The sequence below is a fragment of the Stegostoma tigrinum genome, chromosome 23 (genome assembly GCF_030684315.1).
Source record: "Stegostoma tigrinum isolate sSteTig4 chromosome 23, sSteTig4.hap1, whole genome shotgun sequence".
NCBI lineage: Eukaryota > Metazoa > Chordata > Chondrichthyes > Orectolobiformes > Stegostomatidae > Stegostoma > Stegostoma tigrinum.
The window spans coordinates 25,048,562-25,074,926 of record NC_081376.1 but is presented as its reverse complement, the minus strand read 5'-3'; the positions used below and the strand labels follow the sequence as shown (position 1 = coordinate 25,074,926).

The window sequence follows — 26,365 nt, the reverse complement described above, 5'->3', positions numbered from 1 at the left end:
TTTTACACACTACTCCAGTTCAGACTAAATCAGTGTTTTATGAATATTCACCTTCGCTTCTTTGGTTTCGTGCTGTACCAGTACTTAAAAAAACGCAGACTCCTTTTGTGCATTATAGACCAATTTCTCACTGTGCCTTGCATCTTCAGTGATTTGAGCACATGTGTTCAAGATTCCTCTATTTCTGCAACTACTTTAGAATTGTACAATTTATATTGTCTTGTCCTTGGGTACAAAGAACTGTCGATTCACAGATCTCTGCATTAAATTTCATCTGCCACACGCCCACTTAAAACACCAACTTGGCAATGCTCTCTTTTGTCCTGTTACTACTGTTATGAAGGGATGTAATCCAAATAATTTTGAAGAGATTATGTGGACCTCTATAGATATACCTTTAACTTTTAAACAATGGAAACTTCACAAAAGAAAAAGGCACTGGATTCAACAACAGTATTGTACTTGGAAAGTGCAGGGAGTTCAGATGATGTGGCCTGAAGAACTTTAAGGGAGAGGTCACAATGCCCAGTTTTGATAGTGAGATATGACTATTGTATTTCTGAACTCTGGGAGAGACAGAATTTGAAGTAATAGTTGATTGCTCCCACACACTCTTTGTAAGTGGGCGGCATGGTGGCTCAGTGTTTAGCACTGCAGCCTCACGGCGCCAGGGACCCGGGAGACTGTCTGTGTGGAGTTTGCACCTTCTCCCCATGTCTGCGTGGGTTTTGCCCAGGTACTCCAGTTTCCTCCCACAGTCCAAAGATGTGCAGGCTAGATGGATTGGCCATGCTAAATTGCTCAAAGTGTTCAGGGTGTAGGGGTCACAGGGGGATGGGTCTGAGTGGGATGCTGCATGGAGCAGTGTGGACTTGTTGGGCTGTAGGGCCTGTTTGCACACTGTAGGGAATCTAATCTAATCTAATCTAATCTAATCTAATCCAACTCCTGTCAGCAAAGTATACGAGCTGAAAGCACAGTTGATGTCATTTTTGCCACTCATGGGGGATTTATTGGAATCTACACCACCATCACCAGAAAGGGAATCCAAGCAGCTACAACTGTTGTAGTAACCACAGAGCCAGTGGCTTGAATGTAGAAAACTTCAAAATCAGAACTTTATTTTAGTCAATCCGGAACATATCCTTTCTTTCATGAGTTTGACTAATATTTTGGCCAGTGCTTTAAAGTTGGTACACTTGTATAGCCTTAATTTTATTGTTTCTTCTCAGATTCGTGTGTATGTTAGTTTCAAAAGGTTAGATATTTGTAGTTGCATAACTTAAACTGCCCAATTTTGCACAAAACAAAATTGAGTGCGTGCTGGAAATCTTGAAAAAAAAAGCAGAAAGTGCTGGAGAAACTCAGTAGGCCTGGCAGCATCTTCTGAAGAGAAACAAATAATGCTTCACGTATGATATGAACTTTCAGTTCTGTTAAAGCAACCTATTGGCCTCAAATAGGTAACTCCCTCCCTCCCTCCCTCCCTCCCTCCCTCCCTCCCTCTCTCTCTCTCTCCACAGAAACTGTACAATCATTGCTTTATCACCAAAATCAAACTTACTCAGTGATTTGTTGTAAAAGACTCTGTCTGACTTGTTCTTAACATTGAACCTGATGTAGTCTGACACATAACTGGCTATATCACCAAGTTGGTGAAAATTGAAATTTATTGTGGTCATTGGAGGAGTGGGGCCAGAAAAGTAAACGGTGTAAGCCTTTAACCACAGTGGTAATGCCATTCCTGCAAGTTTATGAAACTTCTAAGGTTCATATTGTGGTCAAAATTTGAAATTGTGCATTTACAATTTGATTTGGGGTCATTAATGTAGAAGTGATCCCTGATTTCAGAACATCCGACTTAGGAACACTCGTACTTACGAATGAGATCCTGTATGGGAGCGTATTAATTTTAGGAATCTGAAATGTGAATGCTTCTTCATTCTTACAAGTGACTATTTTATAATGTCCAGCATTGTGTTCAAACTTGTGTACAAATCAACTTGTGACCATACCCAAATGGAACTGTTTACAACACAAGGATCTCCTGTGAATCAAGAAAAGCAGTGGAGACCTGTTACACATTTATGTCCAGTTAAGATTAACAGTCATTCACCACTAGTGTTTCCTGTCAGTCAGCAAACTTTGTCTTCATGCTGTCCCTGATCCTACATTTCTTTGGGTTTAACTTTGCTGACAAGCCTCTTGTGTGGCACAACATCAGACACTTTTTGCAAGTCTTTGTATGTCGCACCAGCTTCGTAACATTTAACAACCCAAAATTGTTTCGGTGCAGATTAAGGCCATTTGACCTTTGTATCTGCAGTAGCTCTGAGCATTTCAATTTGGTGCCATTGGCTTGCTTTTTCCCCAGAACACTTAATGGTGTTTCTATTTAAATAACAACTATGCAGTGCAGCCTCAAATACCTCCATTAAACCTGCCTTGACCGCATGGCCAAGCAGTGCATTCCATAACTACTTGCTGTGTGGGAAAGCACATCATCTTTTGTGAGACACTTTAAATCAGTGACTTCTTGTCCTCGATCAGTTTAGGTAGGAACAGTTCTCCCTATCCACTTTGATCAGACCCCTCAGAATTTCGAAACTTCTGTCAAATTTCCTCTTTGCCATTTCTCTTACAAGGAAAACAACTCAACTTCTCAAACGTGTTTTCAATTCTGAAGTGTCTCATTTCCTGAGCCATTGTCATAAACATAATACAATCTCTATTTTGCATTCACATCCAACCTATAGTCTTAACACCCAGAATTGTACACTGTACTCTAGCTGAGGTCTAACAGTGTATTTTATAAATTCCCTGTCCTTGTGCTGTATTTCCCTATCAATGAGGCTTGCAATGCTGTATGCTTTAAACACTTATGCACGTGGACATCCAAATCTGTTAGTTGCAAAACACCCTTTTGAGATTGGTACCCTTATTTTTAATACTGGCTCGGTTCTTTGTACCAAAGCATATCACCTTGCAGTTCTCCACATTGAACTTCATCTACCACCTATCTGCCCATTACTCCAATTTTTGATTTGATTTGAATTATTAACTGTCACATTTACCAAGATACAATGCAAAGTATTGTTTTGCATGCTAACCGGACATAAGTACGTCAGGATAATAGAACAGAATGCAGAATATAGTGTTACAGCTTTAGAGGAGGTACATGGAAAGATCAACTGTAATGTATGAGAGGTCTGTTCATAAAGCTGAATCTGTTGCTATGTATTTTCAAACTGTTGTATCTTGTGTCTGATAGAAGAGGGTGGAAGAGAGTATAACCAGGGTGGGAGGGATCTTTGATTATGTTGGCTGCTTTCCTGAGGCAGGGACAAGTGTAGACCGGGTCAATGAAAGGAAGGCTGGTTTTCATGATGGACTGGGCTGCATTCATAACTCTTTGTAACTCCTTGTGGTCTTGATCAGAGCTGTTGCCATACTATGTTACGATGCATCAAGATAGGATGCCTTCTGTGGTGCATCTATAAAAATGGGTAAGGGCCATTGTGGGTATGCCTCCTTCTGAGAAAGGAGTGGATGTGCTTTCTCGATTGTAGTGCCAATGTGGATGGGCCAGGATAGATGGTTGGTGATATTTACTTTTCGGAACTTGAAACTCTAGGCCACCTCTTCCTCGGAATAATTGATCAGACAGGGGCATGTCCTGCTCACCACTGACTGAATTTGATGACTAGCTCTTTTGTCTTGCTGAAATTGAGGGACAGATTGCTATCTTTACATCATGCCAGTACGCTTTCAATCTCTTTTCTATACTCTGTCTTATTGTTGTTTAAGATCTGACCCATTATGATGGTGTCACCAGCAAATTTGTAAATGGAGTTAGACTTGGATTTAGCCACACAGTTGTAAGTGTATAGGGAGTATAGTAAGGGGCTGCGCATGCAGCCATGCGGGGCACTGTGTTGAAGATTATTGTTGAGGAGGTACTGTCATCTATCCTTACTAATTGTGGTTTGTGGTTCAGGAAGTTCTGGATCCATTTCCAGATGGGGCAGCAGAGTCCTAGGTTTTGGAGTTTGGCGAGGAGTTTGGTTTGAATTATGGTATCAAAGTTGGAGCTGAAGTAAATAGAAAGAAGCCTGATGTAGGTATTCTTGTTATCCACACATTCCAGGGATGAGTGCAAGGACAGGGAAATGGCATCAGTCATGGACCTTTGTACAACAGTACACAAATCGTAGTGGATTCGAGGAAGTCTGGGAGGCTGTACTTCGTGTGCCATTACTAACCTGTTGAAGCACTTCATAATGATGGCTGTCAGATCCACCAGACAGTGATCCTTAAGGCAGGTGGTCTGATTTTGCTTTTGCACCCAGTCTTCTTGAAGTAGATGGGAACCTCACGTCATTGTAAGGAGAGGTTAACGATTATCTGCAAATACTCCTGCCAGCTGGTCTGTGCAGGATCTGAATACGTGTCTGGTTTATTCATTCGGGCCAGTTGTTTTCCGTGGGGCAATCTGACGTCTGCACCGGTCATTGTGGGTGCAGCTGCACTTGAGGTTGTCAAGGCAGGTAACATCATTTCACTGACCCTCAGTTCAAAATGAGCACAGAATACATTGAGTTCATTGGGCAGAGATGCATTGTTGTTGGCAATTCTACTTGACTTCACTTTGTAGCTTGTTTACATTGTGTAAGCCTTGCCACAGTTGATGTGTGTTCATGTGGTTAGTCTGGGACTCTAGATGAGTCTGGTATCATCTTTTGGCATCTCTGATTGTTTTGTGAAGATCGTAACAAGATTTTTTTGTATAGGTCAAGGTTACCTGACTGGAAAGGCTCAGACCCAGACTTTGCTCAGGAGTGAATCTGCTGGTTCATCCAAGGTTTCCACTTGGGGAACACTTAGATTAACTTCGTTGGCATGCAGTCCTCTATACATTCACTGAAGTCTGTGACAGTAGTGGCATACTCATTTGGTTGGCTGCTGATTTCTTGAATATGGGTCATTCCATTGACTCTAAGCATTCACGTAGGCATTCTGTTCATAACCTCAGACCAGCACTGTACGACTTTCTGTACCAGATTGTTGCATTTCATTTTGTCTGCTTGCAAACTGTGAGAAGGAGCATAGCTTTAATGTGCTTTTACCAAAATGCAGGTGGGTTGTGGAGCAATAGGTGTCTTTGGTTATGTAGTAGTGGTCCAGCGTGATAAGGCCTATGGCAGAACAGGAGATGTGTTGGTGGTATCTTGGTAAGGACATTCTTGATGACATTCTGGCTGATATGACATGCCATTGATGAACACAGCATCACGGTATTCTGTCTCAAGCCAGTTGTGACAGTGTAGATCTCAAATGCACTCTTCACTTCCATGTAGGTGGGCTGTAAATGGCTGTCGGGATAGCCAAAATGAACTCCCCCAGCAGGTAGAAGGGATGACACTTCACCGTTGGGTATTCTATGTTCAGAGAGTGTAACTCATCAGGTTCATCACATCCGAGCACGAAGTGGCGTTGATCAGAAGGCAGACCCCTTCACCCTTTGCCTTGCCCGAGGACACCATGTAGCCTGTCTAGTGGATTGAGAAGCCCTTGGGTTGTAAGACATGGTCAGGTAAAGCAGGCATGAGCCACGTCTACCTGGAAGAGAAAACGCAGCTGTCTGTCAATTCTCTTGACTAGGTGAGTCTAGTTTTATGTTCGTCCAGCTTCTTTTCAATAGGGGAGATGGGGTGGATTTGAAACAGCATTGTTTCAACTTGGTTATGTCCTTTTTGAAGTTGTACATTTTCTTGTCAATTTATAACTCGCTCTCAAATTTTGTGTTGACTGCAACTTTGAAATTGTCCTGAGAGCTTATTTCTACCCCAGATAATTATTTCTAACTATTTTGCACCTCTGAAGTTAAACTGGCTGGTCTGTAATTGTTGGGCCTTTTAAACCTTTCTTGAATAGGGGTGTCATCACCTTCTGCTTTCTGTCCCCAACCCAATTTTGGATCTACATTGCTTGTATACATGTATGCTGTTGCTTTCTCAACCAGTCTCTTCTGTAATACCTTATTAAAAGCCTTTCTGAAACCCATCAACTGCACTACTGTCATCAGGTTCCTAGTCAACACCTTACAAACCTCGATCAAACTTGTCAGACACTATCTCCCCTTGATAAAGTCAGGCTGTCTATATACTGGGTTATTTTCTGTCTTTCCAAGTGAAAATTATTTCATTCAGTCCCTTGAATTTTTTCCAATCGTCTCCCTGCCACTAAACGAACCTAACATTTGCAGTTCCCTAATTTATCTCTACAACCTTCTTGAATAATGGTTACACATTAGTTGATCTCCAGTCCTCTGACACTTTTTCTATGGCCAAGGAGTGTTTAAAAGTAAATAGTGAGGTCTGTGCAATTTCCTCCCTTTCCTCAAACAGCAGTCATGGGTTGGCAGATTTCTCCAGTTTTAAGCCTACTAAAACTGCTAATATCACCCCTCTCGTTTTAATTTGTGCAAGTATGTCCCAATCCTCTGTGATTTTTGTACTTTGTCTTTCTCTACGGTGAATACAAACACAAAGCAAGCATTTAAAGTTTCACATGCATCTTTCGGCTCCACACAGTTTCACTTTGGCTTCAAATTGATCCTGCTGTGTCTCTGGTTGTCGTCACCCTTAAAAAAAAAACGCACTTTTGGCATTTCCTTTATTTTACCTGCCAGTTTATTTTAATACTGTCTCTTTGCTTTTCTAATTTTTTTCAAGTAATCCTTACTGTATCCTCTGTCTGTAATGCTTCCTGTGTTTGGACCCTCTATCTACCAGAGGCCGCCCTTGTTTCCTAATTCAATCCCAAATCTTCCTTGACATCCAGGGTTCTCTGGACTTCTCCGTTTCGCCCTTCACCTTTTATGGGAAATTTGTTGGCTTTCTTTACTTTTTGAAATACTGTGGTGTGATTTTTCTGCAAGTAACTGTTTTCAGTCCATTTCCTCCACATTCTATTTTATCATTATTGAAAACAACTTGTCCCCAATTCAGAGCTTGTGTTTCGAGCTCATCTTTGTTCTTTCTCATAACTATCTTAAATCTGACTGAATTATGATGACTATCACCAAACTACCGATCCACTGACACTTCTAGCACTTTCCCAGCTTCGTTCCCTAAAACTGAATAAAGTACTGCCCCTTCCCTTGTAGAATTTAGTATGTGTTGTTTTTAAAAAACTCTACTGGACACATTTTAAGAACTCTGCTCCCTCTAAATCTTTCACACTTTGTCCATCCCACTTAATATCAGGCAAGTTAAAATGCCCTACTATTATTACCCTACTTAAATACTCTTGAATTTAATACTTAAGATGACCAAGAACTTGAGAAAGCAGGCACTGAAACAATATCCTTTGCTGGGTTCACACTTGTAAATCTGACGTTTGTCAGATACCAATTTTCACTGGTTCAGCTTCCCCTCTTGTAACCCGGGAGCATTCTGGCTTTCTTTGTCCTGTCTTTTCCCCCATTTGAGGTTTGTACCTTTGATAGCATTGAAGTTACCTCCCCTTTAAAAGCAGGTGATTTTCAAATTGAAGTTTTGCTTGAAAATCTTTTACTCCAGTCTCTCTCTTTCCAGTCTAAATCCTTCTCAGTTAAATTAAGTTGGCCCTTCATCCAATTAATTACTTTTACTCTGAACAGCTGCTTGTCCTTTTCCATAACTAACCTAGGCCATTGGATATTTCCATTTCACTTCCCAAAGTGATGTCCTATTGACATTTGATCCACTGGTCTTATTCTCAAGAGCCAAGTCCAGCTGGAAGCACTATGGTTGGTTTAAGTTGGAGTTTTGAGGAAAGAGACAAACTAGTTTGGAGATGGTAAAATTGACCTTGAAGTTGCTACTGGACAGTTAAATTGGTGCCAGAGCCTTTGTAAGAATCAAAGAGGAAATAGAGTTTGCAAGAAATGGGTCCACATTTTTAAACAAAACAAGTTGATTTCAGATCTAAACCAGTGAAGAGAAGGCTGTTGAGAAGAGCAGAGCAAAAGATGGAACTTGCAGTTCATAGGCACAGATCCCTGATCTCAGCAGAGCAAGTTATACAAGTTATTTGGGATTTTCAGAAATTGCTTTGAGGGATGTGGTTATCACAAGTTGAGCCCACGAGTTGAATTGGGGTGCAGTGAGTGAGGGAAATGGGATACAGTGCCTGAGTGAAATGGGACGCACTGACTGAGTGAAATGGGATGCAGGGACAGAATGAAATGCGATGCAGGGACTGAGTGAAATGCGATGCAGGGACTGAGTGAAATGCGATGCAGGGACTGAGTGAAATGCGATGCAGGGACTGAGTGAAACGGGATGCAGGGACTGAGTGAAACGGGATGCAGGGACTGAGTGAAACGGGATGCAGTGACTGAGTGAAACGGGATGCAGTGACTGAGTGAAACGGGATGCAGTGACTGAGTGAAACGGGATGCAGTGACTGAGTGAAACGGGATGCAGTGACTGAGGGAAATGGGATGCAGTGACTGAGGGACATGGGATGCAGTGACTGAGGGACATGGGATGCAGTGACTGAGGGACATGGGATGCAGTGACTGAGGGACATGGGATGCAGTGACTGAGGGACATGGGATGCAGTGACTGAGGGACATGGGATGCAGTGACTGAGGGACATGGGATGCAGTGACTGAGGGACATGGGATGCAGTGACTGAGGGACATGGGATGCAGTGACTGAGGGACATGGGATGCAGTGACTGAGGGACATGGGATGCAGTGACTGAGGGACATGGGATGCAGTGACTGAGGGACATGGGATGCAGTGACTGAGGGACATGGGATGCAGTGACTGAGGGACATGGGATGCAGTGACTGAGGGACATGGGATGCAGTGACTGAGGGACATGGGATGCAGTGACTGAGGGACATGGGATGCAGTGACTGAGGGACATGGGATGCAGTGACTGAGGGACATGGGATGCAGTGACTGAGGGACATGGGATGCAGTGACTGAGGGACATGGGATGCAGTGACTGAGGGACATGGGATGCAGTGACTGAGGGACATGGGATGCAGTGACTGAGGGACATGGGATGCAGTGACTGAGGGACATGGGATGCAGTGACTGAGGGACATGGGATGCAGTGACTGAGGGACATGGGATGCAGTGACTGAGGGACATGGGATGCAGTGACTGAGGGACATGGGATGCAGTGACTGAGGGACATGGGATGCAGTGACTGAGGGACATGGGATGCAGTGACTGAGGGACATGGGATGCAGTGACTGAGGGACATGGGATGCAGTGACTGAGGGACATGGGATGCAGTGACTGAGGGACATGGGATGCAGTGACTGAGGGACATGGGATGCAGTGACTGAGGGACATGGGATGCAGTGACTGAGGGACATGGGATGCAGTGACTGAGGGACATGGGATGCAGTGACTGAGGGACATGGGATGCAGTGACTGAGGGACATGGGATGCAGTGACTGAGGGACATGGGATGCAGTGACTGAGGGACATGGGATGCAGTGACTGAGGGACATGGGATGCAGTGACTGAGGGACATGGGATGCAGTGACTGAGGGACATGGGATGCAGTGACTGAGGGACATGGGATGCAGTGACTGAGGGACATGGGATGCAGTGACTGAGGGACATGGGATGCAGTGACTGAGGGACATGGGATGCAGTGACTGAGGGACATGGGATGCAGTGACTGAGGGACATGGGATGCAGTGACTGAGGGACATGGGATGCAGTGACTGAGGGACATGGGATGCAGTGACTGAGGGACATGGGATGCAGTGACTGAGGGACATGGGATGCAGTGACTGAGGGACATGGGATGCAGTGACTGAGGGACATGGGATGCAGTGACTGAGGGACATGGGATGCAGTGACTGAGGGACATGGGATGCAGTGACTGAGGGACATGGGATGCAGTGACTGAGGGACATGGGATGCAGTGACTGAGGGACATGGGATGCAGTGACTGAGGGACATGGGATGCAGTGACTGAGGGACATGGGATGCAGTGACTGAGGGACATGGGATGCAGTGACTGAGGGACATGGGATGCAGTGACTGAGGGACATGGGATGCAGTGACTGAGGGACATGGGATGCAGTGACTGAGGGACATGGGATGCAGTGACTGAGGGACATGGGATGCAGTGACTGAGGGACATGGGATGCAGTGACTGAGGGACATGGGATGCAGTGACTGAGGGACATGGGATGCAGTGACTGAGGGACATGGGATGCAGTGACTGAGGGACATGGGATGCAGTGACTGAGGGACATGGGATGCAGTGACTGAGGGACATGGGATGCAGTGACTGAGGGACATGGGATGCAGTGACTGAGGGACATGGGATGCAGTGACTGAGGGACATGGGATGCAGTGACTGAGGGACATGGGATGCAGTGACTGAGGGACATGGGATGCAGTGACTGAGGGACATGGGATGCAGTGACTGAGGGACATGGGATGCAGTGACTGAGGGACATGGGATGCAGTGACTGAGGGACATGGGATGCAGTGACTGAGGGACATGGGATGCAGTGACTGAGGGACATGGGATGCAGTGACTGAGGGACATGGGATGCAGTGACTGAGGGACATGGGATGCAGTGACTGAGGGACATGGGATGCAGTGACTGAGGGACATGGGATGCAGTGACTGAGGGACATGGGATGCAGTGACTGAGGGACATGGGATGCAGTGACTGAGGGACATGGGATGCAGTGACTGAGGGACATGGGATGCAGTGACTGAGGGACATGGGATGCAGTGACTGAGGGACATGGGATGCAGTGACTGAGGGACATGGGATGCAGTGACTGAGGGACATGGGATGCAGTGACTGAGGGACATGGGATGCAGTGACTGAGGGACATGGGATGCAGTGACTGAGGGACATGGGATGCAGTGACTGAGGGACATGGGATGCAGTGACTGAGGGACATGGGATGCAGTGACTGAGGGACATGGGATGCAGTGAGTGTGGGAAATGGGATGCAGTGAGTGTGGGAAATGGGATGCAGTGAGTGTGGGAAATGGGATACAGTGAGTGTGGGAAATGGGATGCAATCACTGAGGGAAATGGGATGCAGTGACTGAGGGAAATGGGATGCAATCACTGAGGGAAATGGGATGCAGTGACTGAGGGAAATGGGATGCAGTGACTGAGGGAAATGGGATGCAGTGACTGAGGGAAATGGGATGCAGTGACTGAGGGAAATGGGATGCAGTGACTGAGGGAAATGGGATGCAGTGACTGAGGGAAATGGGATGCAGTGACTGAGGGAAATGGGATGCAGTGACTGAGGGAAATGGGATGCAATCACTGAGGGAAATGGGATGCAGTGACTGAGGGAAATGGGATGCAGTGACTGAGGGAAATGGGATGCAGTGACTGAGGGAAATGGGATGCAATCACTGAGGGAAATGGGATACAGTGACTGAGGGAAATGGGATGCAATCACTGAGGGAAATGGGATGCAATCACTGAGGGAAATGGGATACAGTGAGTGTGGGAAATGGGATACAGTGAGTGTGGGAAATGGGATGCAATCACTGAGGGAAATGGGATGCAGTGACTGAGGGAAATGGGATGCAGTGACTGAGGGAAATGGGATGCAATCACTGAGGGAAATGGGATGCAATCACTGAGGGAAATGGGATACAGTGAGTGTGGGAAATGGGATACAGTGAGTGTGGGAAATGGGATGCAGTGACTGAGGGAAATGGGATGCAGTGACTGAGGGAAATGGGATGCAGTGACTGAGGGAAATGGGATGCAATCACTGAGGGAAATGGGATACAGTGACTGAGGGAAATGGGATGCAATCACTGAGGGAAATGGGATGCAATCACTGAGGGAAATGGGATACAGTGAGTGTGGGAAATGGGATACAGTGAGTGTGGGAAATGGGATACAGTGAGTGTGGGAAATGGGATGCAATCACTGAGGGAAATGGGATGCAATCACTGAGGGAAATGGGATGCAGTGACTGAGGGAAATGGGATGCAGTGACTGAGGGAAATGGGATGCAGTGACTGAGGGAAATGGGATGCAATCACTGAGGGAAATGGGATGCAGTGACTGAGGGAAATGGGATGCAGTGACTGAGGGAAATGGGATGCAGTGACTGAGGGAAATGGGATGCAATCACTGAGGGAAATGGGATACAGTGACTGAGGGAAATGGGATGCAATCACTGAGGGAAATGGGATGCAATCACTGAGGGAAATGGGATACAGTGAGTGTGGGAAATGGGATACAGTGAGTGTGGGAAATGGGATACAGTGAGTGTGGGAAATGGGATGCAATCACTGAGGGAAATGGGATGCAATCACTGAGGGAAATGGGATGCAGTGACTGAGGGAAATGGGATGCAGTGACTGAGGGAAATGGGATGCAGTGACTGAGGGAAATGGGATGCAGTGACTGAGGGAAATGGGATGCAGTGACTGAGGGAAATGGGATGCAGTGACTGAGGGAAATGGGATGCAGTGACTGAGGGAAATGGGATGCAATCACTGAGGGAAATGGGATACAGTGACTGAGGGAAATGGGATGCAGTGACTGAGGGAAATGGGATGCAGTGACTGAGGGAAATGGGATGCAATCACTGAGGGAAATGGGATACAGTGACTGAGGGAAATGGGATGCAATCACTGAGGGAAATGGGATGCAATCACTGAGGGAAATGGGATACAGTGAGTGTGGGAAATGGGATACAGTGAGTGTGGGAAATGGGATGCAATCACTGAGGGAAATGGGATGCAGTGACTGAGGGAAATGGGATGCAGTGACTGAGGGAAATGGGATGCAATCACTGAGGGAAATGGGATACAGTGAGTGTGGGAAATGGGATGCAATCACTGAGGGAAATGGGATGCAATCACTGAGGGAAATGGGATGCAATCACTGAGGGAAATGGGATACAGTGAGTGTGGGAAATGGGATACAGTGAGTGTGGGAAATGGGATACAGTGAGTGTGGGAAATGGGATGCAATCACTGAGGGAAATGGGATGCAATCACTGAGGGAAATGGGATGCTATCACTGAGGGAAATGGGATGCTATCACTGAGGGAAATGGGATACAGTGAGTGTGGGAAATGGGATACAGTGAGTGTGGAAATGGGATGCAATCACTGAGGGAAATGGGATGCAGTGACTGAGGGAAATGGGATGCAGTGACTGAGGGAAATGGGATGCAATCACTGAGGGAAATGGGATACAGTGACTGAGGGAAATGGGATGCAATCACTGAGGGAAATGGGATGCAATCACTGAGGGAAATGGGATACAGTGAGTGTGGGAAATGGGATACAGTGAGTGTGGGAAATGGGATACAGTGAGTGTGGGAAATGGGATGCAATCACTGAGGGAAATGGGATGCAATCACTGAGGGAAATGGGATGCAGTGACTGAGGGAAATGGGATGCAGTGACTGAGGGAAATGGGATGCAGTGACTGAGGGAAATGGGATGCAATCACTGAGGGAAATGGGATGCAGTGACTGAGGGAAATGGGATGCAGTGACTGAGGGAAATGGGATGCAGTGACTGAGGGAAATGGGATGCAATCACTGAGGGAAATGGGATACAGTGACTGAGGGAAATGGGATGCAATCACTGAGGGAAATGGGATGCAATCACTGAGGGAAATGGGATACAGTGAGTGTGGGAAATGGGATACAGTGAGTGTGGGAAATGGGATACAGTGAGTGTGGGAAATGGGATGCAATCACTGAGGGAAATGGGATGCAATCACTGAGGGAAATGGGATGCAGTGACTGAGGGAAATGGGATGCAGTGACTGAGGGAAATGGGATGCAGTGACTGAGGGAAATGGGATGCAATCACTGAGGGAAATGGGATGCAGTGACTGAGGGAAATGGGATGCAGTGACTGAGGGAAATGGGATGCAGTGACTGAGGGAAATGGGATGCAGTGACTGAGGGAAATGGGATGCAATCACTGAGGGAAATGGGATACAGTGACTGAGGGAAATGGGATGCAATCACTGAGGGAAATGGGATGCAATCACTGAGGGAAATGGGATACAGTGAGTGTGGGAAATGGGATACAGTGAGTGTGGGAAATGGGATGCAATCACTGAGGGAAATGGGATGCAGTGACTGAGGGAAATGGGATGCAGTGACTGAGGGAAATGGGATGCAATCACTGAGGGAAATGGGATACAGTGAGTGTGGGAAATGGGATGCAATCACTGAGGGAAATGGGATGCAATCACTGAGGGAAATGGGATGCAATCACTGAGGGAAATGGGATACAGTGAGTGTGGGAAATGGGATACAGTGAGTGTGGGAAATGGGATGCAGTGACTGAGGGAAATGGGATGCAGTGACTGAGGGAAATGGGATGCAGTGACTGAGGGAAATGGGATGCAATCACTGAGGGAAATGGGATACAGTGACTGAGGGAAATGGGATGCAATCACTGAGGGAAATGGGATGCAATCACTGAGGGAAATGGGATACAGTGAGTGTGGGAAATGGGATACAGTGAGTGTGGGAAATGGGATACAGTGAGTGTGGGAAATGGGATGCAATCACTGAGGGAAATGGGATGCAATCACTGAGGGAAATGGGATGCTATCACTGAGGGAAATGGGATGCTATCACTGAGGGAAATGGGATACAGTGAGTGTGGGAAATGGGATACAGTGAGTGTGGAAATGGGATGCAATCACTGAGGGAAATGGGATGCAGTGACTGAGGGAAATGGGATGCAGTGACTGAGGGAAATGGGATGCAATCACTGAGGGAAATGGGATACAGTGAGTGTGGGAAATGGGATACAGTGAGTGTGGGAAATGGGATACAGTGAGTGTGGGAAATGGGATGCAGTGACTGAGGGAAATGGGATGCAGTGACTGAGGGAAATGGGATGCAGTGACTGAGGGAAATGGGATGCAGTGACTGAGGGAAATGGGATGCAGTGACTGAGGGAAATGGGATGCAGTGACTGAGGGAAATGGGATGCAGTGACTGAGGGAAATGGGATGCAATCACTGAGGGAAATGGGATACAGTGACTGAGGGAAATGGGATGCAATCACTGAGGGAAATGGGATGCAATCACTGAGGGAAATGGGATACAGTGAGTGTGGGAAATGGGATACAGTGAGTGTGGGAAATGGGATGCAATCACTGAGGGAAATGGGATGCAGTGACTGAGGGAAATGGGATGCAGTGACTGAGGGAAATGGGATGCAATCACTGAGGGAAATGGGATACAGTGAGTGTGGGAAATGGGATGCAATCACTGAGGGAAATGGGATGCAATCACTGAGGGAAATGGGATGCAATCACTGAGGGAAATGGGATACAGTGAGTGTGGGAAATGGGATGCAGTGAGTGTGGGAAATGGGATGCAGTGACTGAGGGAAATGGGATGCAGTGACTGAGGGAAATGGGATGCAGTGACTGAGGGAAATGGCATGCAGTGACTGAGGGAAATGGCATACAGTGACTGAGGGAAATGGGATGCAATCACTGAGGGAAATGGGATGCAATCACTGAGGGAAATGGGATGCAATCACTGAGGGAAATGGGATACAGTGAGTGTGGGAAATGGGATACAGTGAGTGTGGGAAATGGGATACAGTGAGTGTGGGAAATGGGATGCAATCACTGAGGGAAATGGGATGCAATCACTGAGGGAAATGGGATGCAATCACTGAGGGAAATGGGATGCTATCACTGAGGGAAATGGGATGCTATCACTGAGGGAAATGGGATACAGTGAGTGTGGGAAATGGGATACAGTGAGTGTGGAAATGGGATGCAATCACTGAGGGAAATGGGATGCAATCACTGAGGGAAATGGGATGCAGTGACTGAGGGAAATGGGATGCAGTGACTGAGGGAAATGGGATGCAATCACTGAGGGAAATGGGATACAGTGAGTGTGGGAAATGGGATACAGTGAGTGTGGGAAATGGGATGCAATCACTGAGGGAAATGGGATGCAGTGACTGAGGGAAATGGGATGCAGTGACTGAGGGAAATGGGATGCAGTGACTGAGGGAAATGGGATGCAGTGACTGAGGGAAATGGGATGCAATCACTGAGGGAAATGGGATGCAATCACTGAGGGAAATGGGATACAGTGAGTGTGGGAAATGGGATGCAATCACTGAGGGAAATGGGATGCAATCACTGAGGGAAATGGGATGCAATCACTGAGGGAAATGGGATACAGTGAGTGTGGGAAATGGGATACAGTGAGTGTGGGAAATGGGATGCAATCACTGAGGGAAATGGGATGCAGTGACTGAGGGAAATGGGATGCAGTGACTGAGGGAAATGGGATGCAGTGACTGAGGGAAATGGGATGCAGTGACTGAGGGAAATGGGATGCAGTGACTGAGGGAAATGGGATGCAATCACTGAGGGAAATGGGATGCAATCACTGAGGGAAATGGGATACAGTGAGTGTGGGAAATGGGATGCAATCACTGAGGGAAATGGGATGCAATCACTGAGGGAAATGGGATGCAATCACTGAGGGAAATGGGATGCAATCACTGAGGGAAATGGGATACAGTGAGTGTGGGAAATGGGATACAGCGAGTGTGGGAAATATAGGAAACAGTGACTGATGGAAATTGGACGCAGTGACTGTGGTGAAGGAGATGCAGTGATTGAGTGAAATGGGATGCAGTGACTGAGGGAAATGGGATGCCTTGACTGACGGACATGGGATGCAGTGACTGAGGGACATGGGATGCAGTGACTGAGGGACATGGGATGCAGTGACTGAGGGACATGGGATGCAGTGACTGAGGGACATGGGATGCAGTGACTGAGGGACATGGGATGCAGTGACTGAGGGACATGGGATGCAGTGACTGAGGGACATGGGATGCAGTGACTGAGGGACATGGGATGCAGTGACTGAGGGACATGGGATGCAGTGACTGAGGGACATGGGATGCAGTGACTGAGGGACATGGGATGCAGTGACTGAGGGACATGGGATGCAGTGACTGAGGGACATGGGATGCCTTGACTGACGGAAATGGGATGCAGTGATTGACGGAAATTGAATGCAGCCTCAAGTGAGAAATGGGATACAGTGACTGAGTGAAATGGGATGCAGTGACTGAGGGAAGTGGGATGCAGTGACTGAGGGAAGTGGGATGCAGTGACTGAGTGAAGTGGGATGTATTGACTGATGGAATTGGGGTGCAGTGACCACATCAGTGCTGGGTGATGATCCTGGCCAGGTGTTAGATTTCAAAGTCGTTGATCACCTTGGTGATAGCGATCACAATTCTGTTATGTTTACTTCAGTGATGGAAAGGGATAGGTGTACACCACTGGGCAAGAGTTATAGCTGGCGGAAAGGCAATTACGAAGAGATTATGCAAGATTTAGGGAGCATAGGATGGGGAAGGAAACTGCAGTGGATGGGCAGAATAGAAATGTGGAGCTTATTCAAGGAAAAGCTCCTGTGTGTCCTAGATAAGTATGTACCTGTCAGGCAGGCAGTAAGCTGTAGGGTGCGGGAGCCGTGGTTTACGAAGGAAGTGGAATCTCTGGTCAAGAGGAAGAAGGCGGCTTCTGTTACTTTCAGATGTGAAGGCTCAGTTAGGGTGATTGAGGGTTACAAGGTAGCCAGGAAAGACCGAAAGAGAGAGCTCAGAAGATCCAGGAGGAGACATGAGAAGTTGTTGGTGGATAGGATCAGGGTAAACCCTCAGGCTTTCTATCGGTATTTAAGGAATAAAAGAATGACAAAAGTAAGATGAGGCCCAATGAAGGATAGTAGTGGTAAGTTGTGTGTGGAGTCAGATGAGATAGGGGATGCGCTAAATGAATATTTTTCAACAGTATTCACTCTGGAAAACCACAATGTTGTCGAGGAGAATACAGACAAACAGGCTACTGGACTAAGTGGGATTGAGGTTCACAAGGAAGAGGTATTTGAAATCCTACAGAGGGTGAAGATAGCTATGTCCCCTGGGCCGGATGGGATTTATCCTCGGATCCTCTGAGAATCCAGGGAGGAGATTGCCGAGCCTTTGGCATTGATCTTTAACTCATCATTGTCTACAGGAATAGTGCCAGATGACTGGAGGATAGCAATTGTGGTTCCCCTGTTCAAGAAGGGGAGTAGAGACAACCCTGGTAATTATCGGCCAGTGAGCCTTACCTCACTTGTCGGTAAAGTGTTGAAAAAGGTTATATGGGATAGGATTTACAATCATCTAGAAAAGAATAAATTGATTCGGGATAGTCAGCACGGTTTTGTGAAGGGAAGGTCGTGCTTCACAAACCTTATTGAGTTCTTTGAGAAGGTGACCAAACAGGTGGATGAGAGTAAACCGGTTGATGTGGTGTATATGGATTTCAGCAAGGCGTTCGATAAGGTTCCCCATAACAGACTATTGTACAAAATGCAGAGGAATGGAATTGTGGGAGATATAGCAGTTTGGATCGGAAATTAGCTTGCTGAAAGAAGACAGAGCGTGGTAGTTGATGGGAAACGTTCATCCTGGAGACCAGTTACTGGTGGTGTACCGCAAGGGTGGGTGTTGGGTCCACTGCTGTTTGTCATTTTTATAAATGACCTGGATGAGGGCGTAGAAGGATGGGTTAGTAAATTTGCAGATGACCCTAAGATCGGTGGACTTGTGGATAGTGACAAAGGATTGGTTGCAGAGGGACATAGATAAGCTGCAGAGCTGGTCTGAGAGGTGGCAAATGGAGTTTAATGCAGACAAGTGTGAGGTGATGCACTTTGGTAGGAGTAACCAGAAGGCAAAGTACAGGGCTAATGGTAAGATGCTTAGTAGTATAGATGAGCAGAGAGATCTTGGTGTCCATGAACACAGATCCTTGAAAGTTGCCACCCAGGGTGACAGGGCTGTTCAGAAGGCATACAGTGTTTTAGCTTTGATTAATAGAGGGATCGAGTTCCGGAACCAAGAGGTTATGGTGAAGCTGTACAAAACTCTGGTGCGTCCGCACTTGGAGTATTGTGTACAGTTCTGGTCACCGCATTATAAGAAGGATGTGGAAGCTTTGAAAAGGGTGCAGAGGAGATTTACTAGGATGTTGCCTGGTATAGAGGGAAGGTCTTACGAGGAAAGGCTGAGGGATTTGAGGCTGTTTTCATTAGAGAGAAGAAGGTTGAGAGGTGACTTAATTGAGACATATAAAATAATCAGAAGGTTAGATAGGGTGGATAGGGAGAGCCTTTTTCCTCGGATGGTGACGGGGAACACGAGGGGGCGTAGCTTTAAATTGAGGGGTGAAAGATATAGGACAGATGTCAGAGGTAGTTTCTTTACTCAGAGAGTAGTAAGGGAATGGAACGCTTTGCCTGCAATGGTCGTAGATTTGCCAACTTTAGGTACATTTAAGTTGCCATTGGATAAGCATATGGGCGTACATGGAATAGTGCAGGTAGATGGGCTTGAGATCGGCATGACAGGTCGGCACAAGATCGAGGGCCGAAGGGCCTGTACTGTGCTGTAATGTTCTATGTTCTATGTTCTATGTTCTATCTCCAGTTACCTTGATCTGAGTGGCTTTCTTGCCTATTTTTAAAGGACACTTAAGAGACCACCGTGTGTCCATGGGTTAGGCATTACATGTTGACCAGACGAAGTGAAAATGACAGATTGTTTTTCTGCATTAAAATTTCAGTGTTTTATTGAAACCCATGTTCGTGGAGCATTTGAGTCTCTGAATTAATAGGGCAGTGGCGTTACCACTCTGCCACTCCTTTCTTGCTTTTGTTAACACAGACAGAAAGCTGGAGTGTAATGAGGTTATGCTGAAACTATGTAAGGTGCTTGCTAGTCCACATGTGGAGTATGGCACCCAGTTCTGTAACAAGGAAGATGAGATTTTATTGAAAGCACATGTAAGCAATGGACAAGTGCGTTTTTCAAGGATAACTGGATGTTCTGGGATTGCTTATCTTTGAACACAGACTGAGTGGGGATTTAATTGAAGTGTATAAAACTTAGTTTATAAGAAATGCCTATTACCATTAGAGCTGTTGTTAATGAGGGCTGTAGATTTAAAGTATTTAGGGGGATGTTTGCAAAGTTTTTCTGCTTGGACTCCAGTTGGTTCTAGAATCCACTGCCTGAAAAGTTGGCTGTGGCAGAAATCATCACTTATTACTTGGATATGCACTTGATTTTCCAGCAAGTAGCTGCTGCCATTCCACTTTCAACAGATCCTGTCTTAGCATATAAAATCCAAGTGTCTGCAATTCAGAGCTTTTATTTCTGGGCTTTTTCTTTACATGACGGGACCACCACAGTTCTGACTTAAGTTGTGGTCACTATCGCCAACATGCCTCCACTGACACTTATACCACCTGTCTCCTTACCTTGGCCCATGTTTGATTTGGAATGGTGCCCTTCAAGCTTTTTATCCAATTTTCTCTTTATTAGAGAGAGATGATTATGATATTTTGTGTTCAGTGACCAATCACAAACGTACAGGACTCTAGACCAAGAATTGGAAAGGGGGATTAAACAAGAAAAACTCTGGCTGGTACAAGTTTGTTGGGCCAATGGGCATATTAATTGTGTGTTAATTTATTGCTGTTAGTGAGATATTGGCTTTGATCACTCATGGAGTACGATGAAGACTTCTGGTTCCTGTTTTGTTAAACAGAGGGGTACTTGAGACCAGTGCAAAGTATAAACTGACATATTTCATGCTCTGATGCAAATTGGATGTCTGTTCTCTTGAAAGGTGAAGGATGAGAGGTGACACTGTTAAGAGTGAGGGCAGGGATTTTCCACTTGTGGGCAAGCACAAAGCTAGAAGCCATCAAATAATAATAGAACCTCTGGTCAGTTAAACTGCAGGTGTTGTCTCTGCAAATATCTCCATTCTTAGTGATGGGGAAGGCCAGCACATTATCGTAAAATTTCAAACAAAGGCGTTTGTACCCATCTTCAGCCAGAAGTGACAAGTGGATGACCCATCTCAAACCCCTTCTGAAGACCCAAGCATCGCAAATGTAAGTCTTCAGCCAATGCAATTCGCTCCAAGAAATAATTGAAGGTACTGGACAATGGAGATACTCTGGACCATACAACATAATGGCAAATCATGACTTGCAGCCCAGAACTGTCTGCTCTCATAGCTAACATGTTTTATTATGGCCACAACACTGGCACCTATCCAACAATATGGGATACTACCATGTTTATCCTGGCCACAAAAAACAGGACAAATCAAACTCTGCTAACACCCCATCACTTTTGATTATCAGTGCTGTAATGAAAGGGATGAATGGAAGTGCTGTCAAGTGGCACTTACTCAGGAAAAAAACAGCTTATTTGTGCTTAGTTTGGGTTCCCCAGACTCTTTAGCACCTAACCTTATGACAGCCTTGTTTAAAATGAGGACCAAAGAATTGAATTTGACTTAACACAAGGGTGGCATTCATCGGAGTGTGGCATCAAACAGTACTGTCAAAATTGGAGTCAGTGGGAATCGAGGAAATCTCCTTAGTTGGAATCATACCAAGCACAAAGAAAGATGGTGATTGTTGGAGGCCAGTTAGCCACAGGATATCACTGTAGATGTTTCCGTTGTTAGTGTCCTAGGCTCACCCGTCTTCACCTGCTTCATCAGTGACCTTCCCTCTATCATAAGGTCAGAAATGGTAGTTCACTGATGACTGCACAATGTTCACTGCCATTCACAGCTCCTCGGATAATGAAGTAGTCTATATCTATATGAAGCAAGCCCTGGACAACATTCAGGATGGTACTGATAATTGGCAAATAACATTTGTTCTCTTCAAGTGCCAGATGTAGGAGCATTTTTCCTGATCTGGAACAAAGACTCAGAAGTTAGACAGGATTCGGGCAAGTGAAAGATGTTTGTTCAAGCAGAAACTGGTTTATGTGGGCAGTGGGCGAAAGAATCTTCCCTGAATCTGTCTTCCGAAGATAGATTAATGACACACCCTCTGCTTTTACAAAGAAATACAGCATTTTTATACGTTTTGTTTTGCAGTAATCAAATACAACATGGTCATCATCCTTCCCCTTAGATCAAACACCCAATCCTGTGGGACACCTAATCAGTGATGCGCACTTCCATGGACAGGCCCGAGTTACCATGATCCTATGGTATTAGCTAGGCATTGTAATCTTGGGGCCTTGAGATTTTCCCATGAATTGTGTTCATTCACATTCCAAAAGTTTTTAATGGCTTTACTCCTTCAGGTCTTTCTCCGGTTTGTTTATCTGTAAGGACAGCTCGAAGTCGATTACCTGTTGTTTTTTGGTGCAGTCTTTCATCACATTCAGTTACTGCTTTTATGTTCCGGCTGTCCCAATTGCATAATATAAAAACAAAATATCACTAATTCTGCTACTACTTGAGCTATCAGCATTTTGTAACTTATGGGTTGTGATCAATCTATCTGGTTCAGGGCACAAGAGAAAGTGTCTTGTAAGGATAGTTAATCTTTACATCTGAACTTAAATTTTTTAAGGCTTGTATTATATCTTGGTTATGAATTGAAAGCAACTTCTACGATTAGATTATTTTTAGCTAGAAACTGTTTAATATTATTGGTAGCTTCAAAGAGCCAACCATTTACTTCAAAATAACTTTAGCAGTTATCCTTGCAGCTGCTCGAGGGCCTAACCTCATGAATGTTATTCATTTACTGGGACAATCACCCTTTCATTAATAAAGCTTGAATTGGTAGTTTACCTGTCCTAAAGCATCCTTTTATCAGAAGTGTCTTGGACGGAAATTTGCAGCATTCTTTTATACTGTAGTATACTGTATCCATTATACCCGGAGTGGCTGCCTCTCCATTGGGGACTGCTTTGCAGAACACCTCCGCTCGGTTCGCAATAAACAACTGCACCTCCCAGTCGCGAACCATTTTAACTCCCCCCTCCCATTCCTCAGACGACATGTCCGTCATGGGCCTCCTGCAGTGCCACAATGATGCCACCCGAAGGTTGCAAGAACAGCAACTCATATTTTGCTTGGGAACCCTGCAGCCCAATGGTATCAATGTGGACTTCACAAGCTTCAAAATCTCCCCTCCCCCAACTGCATCCCAAAACCAGCCCAGCCTGTCTCTGCCTCCCTAACCTGTTCTTCCTCTGACCCATCCCTTGCTCCCACCTCAAGCCGCACATCCATTTCCTACCTAACCTCACCTCGCTGCCTGACCTGGCCATCTTCCCTGGACTGACCTATCCCCTCCCTACCTCCCCACCTATACTCTCCTCTCCGCCTAACTTCTTTTCTCTCCATCTTCGAACCGCCTCCCCCTCTCTCCCTATTTATTCCAGAACCCTCTCCCCATCCCCCTCTCTGATGAAGGGTCTCAGCCCGAAACGTCAGCTTTTGTGCTCCTGAGATGCTGCTTGGCCTGCTGTGTTCATTCAGCTTCGCACTTTGTTATCGAGATCAAAACATTGAATATTTTCAAGAAGGATTTAAATATAGTTCTTGGGGCTAAATGGATCAAAGGATATAAGGAGAAAGTGGGAACAGGGTACTTAGTTGGATGATCATCCATGATCATATTGAACAGTGGGTCAGGCTGCGAGGGCCAAATGGCCCAGTTTTTCTATATCTTGTGCTTCTGTATCGGAGTCAAGGAATGCTGCAGCAAGCAACTCACCTCCTGTTTCCCCAGTACAAAAACAGAAATTACTGGAAAGTCTCAGCAGGTCTGGCAGATCTGTGGAAAGAAAGAGTTTTAGTTCCAGTGACCCTTATGATTGTAACTAGGAAAAGGTTGGCATATATGCCCTTAACTGATATTTTGACTGAAATGTTGGTGGGTATGATCAAGCAGTTGACATATGACGTGAATAGGAGGCAATTAATAGACTTGTCAGGTGGACAAACAGTGGCAAATGGAATTCAACTTGAAAAAATGTGAAGTAGCATGCTCGGTGAGGGCTAGCAAAGCAAGGGATTACATCATGAATGATAGATCTCTGGAAAATACTGAAAAACTGAGGGGCTTCAGTGTGCATGTCCACAGATTATCGAAGGGAGCAGGGCAAGTCAGTAGAATAGAATACCTTTATTGTCACGATGGTATACTTTGCTTTGTTAGCCAAGGCTTGGAAAATAAGAGCTAGGAAGTGATGCATGAACTGTACAAAATTCTGGTTCAGGCACAAATGGAGTACTGCGTGCAGTTCTGGTCACCCCATAAGAAGGACATAATTACTCCAGTAGATGTACCAGGTTGTTGCTTCAGATGGCCTGATCTATGGGGAAAGACCATAAGACATAGGAGTGGAAGCAAGGCCATTCGGCCCATCAAGTCCACGCCGCCATTTAAGTCATGGCTGATGGGCATTTCAACGCCACTTCCCTGCACTCCCCCCGTAGCCCTTGATTCCTTTTGAGATCAAGAATTTGTCGATCTCTGCCTTGAAGGCATCCAACGTCGCGGCCTCAACTGCACTCTGCGGCAATGAATTCCACAAGCCCACCACTCTGGCTGAAGAAATGTCGTCTCATTTCAGTTTTAAATTTACCCCCTCTAATTCTAAGGCTGTGCCCACGGGTCCTAGTCTCCCTGCCTAACGGAAACAACTTCCTAGTGTCCACCCCATCTAAACCGTACGTTATCTTGTAAGTTTCTATTAGATCTCCCCCTCAACCTTCTAAACTCTAATGAGTACAGTCCCAGGATCCTTAGCTGTTCATCATACGTTAAACCTACCATTCCAGGGATCATCCGTGTGAATCCCCGCTGGACACGCTCCACGGCTAGTATATCTTTCCTGAGGTGTGGGGCCCAAAATTGGACACCGTATTCTTAATGGGGCCTAACTAGAGCCTTATAAAGCCTCAGTGGCATGCTTACCCGTTTTTAGATGTTTTATGCTGTTCTTAAACTTTAAACATCCAAGCAACTGAGATCATGAATTTTTGATACAGTCGTACATGAACATGAAACTGTCCTTCCTCATAAATAATGTTGGAAACTGGGGTCTCTGTCATTTTGATTTGTCAGGGGAAAAAAGGATCCAATTTATCTCGGTATGTCATAATTTCTATGCAGTGTTTAAAATTTGTAAAGAACAGGTGTGGAAGAATTGCAGATAATGTAAACCAACTATTTCTTTTATAGTTGTCCGTATCTCCATCGAACGACTGGAGACACAGAAAGAAAATATCATCTACGCTACTATAAGACTGGTACATGCATCCATGAAACAGATGCTCGTGGGCACTGTGTGAAAAATGGACTTCACTGTGCATTTGCTCATGGTCCACATGATCTACGCCCTCCAGTATATGATATAAGGTACTCTTAGTTTTTGCCATTATCATGATATTCAGGCTACTTGTTAGCTCTTATACTTGTGCTGCTTGTAATATATTGTCTGAAAATATATTGTCGAGCAGGTTCCACTTGTCTATGGCCACACATTTTGCAAATAAAATTCATTCAGATTTTAGCCATATCGTGCACTCTTTCTTTAAACCACCTGTTCTTTAAAGGAATGTTAGTGTCATTTGGTAAGGCCAACATTTGTTATTCATCCCTAATTACCTTGAACCGAGTGGCATGTTAGGTCACTTCAGAGGACAGTTTCAAGATCAGCTCTGGATCCAAATTGCATGTAGGCTAAGCCAGATAAGGCTGGCAGGGTACTTAGCTGAAAGGAATTTAAAGAATCAGGTTTTTTTATGACAACTATAATTAGTTTCAATGATCACCATTGTTGAGACTGGCTTTAAGTTTTAGATTTTTAAAATTAAGTTATGTTATAACAGGTGTTACAGTGGGATTTGAGCACATGTCCTTGGAACATTTGCACGGGCCTCTGGATTATTCATCCAGTGACATTAAAACTACACTACGCTCATGAATGCCATTGCAGATTTCTTGTTTATCTCCAGTGAATTCTTTGCATTCTAATGCCATTGAATTTAGTGGTGGGCTGGATCCCATATTAACATATGAAACAGGAACAGAAGTAAACCAGAGATGATAGTAGAACTGCAGATGCTGGCGAATCTGAGATTACAAGGTGTAGAGCTGGAGGAACACAGCAGGCCGAGCAGGAAATTGGGTCTAGGCCCGAAATGTCAGCCTTCCTGCTCCTCTGATGCTGCTTGGCCTGCTGTGTTCATCCAGCTGTACACCTTGTTATCACAAAAGTAAACCATTTCAGTAAAGCGTTTGACAAGGTGCCACATGGTAGACTGAATAGAAAGGTTTAGGCCATGTGAAATCCAGGGGGAGCGAGCTAATTGGATGCAGAATTGGCTTGAAGGTAGTAGACAGAGGGTGATGGTAGAGGGTTGTCTTTTGGACTTGTGATGTGTGACCAGTGATATGCCACAAGAATTGGTG

The 26,365-nt window shown here is 45.4% G+C and overlaps 1 protein-coding gene across 3 annotated transcripts in view; it reads left to right on the top strand.

Moving 5' to 3' along the window:
• unkl (unk like zinc finger) overlaps window positions 1-26,365 on the top strand; it is a 137,525-nt gene that overhangs the window by 42,210 nt on the left and 68,950 nt on the right. For all 3 annotated transcript variants that reach the window (XM_059654003.1, XM_059654002.1, XM_059654001.1), the window contains exon 3: window positions 25,133-25,309. In XM_059654003.1, the coding sequence (XP_059509986.1) occupies window positions 25,133-25,309 (177 nt within the window). The remainder of the gene's footprint in view (window positions 1-25,132; window positions 25,310-26,365) is intronic.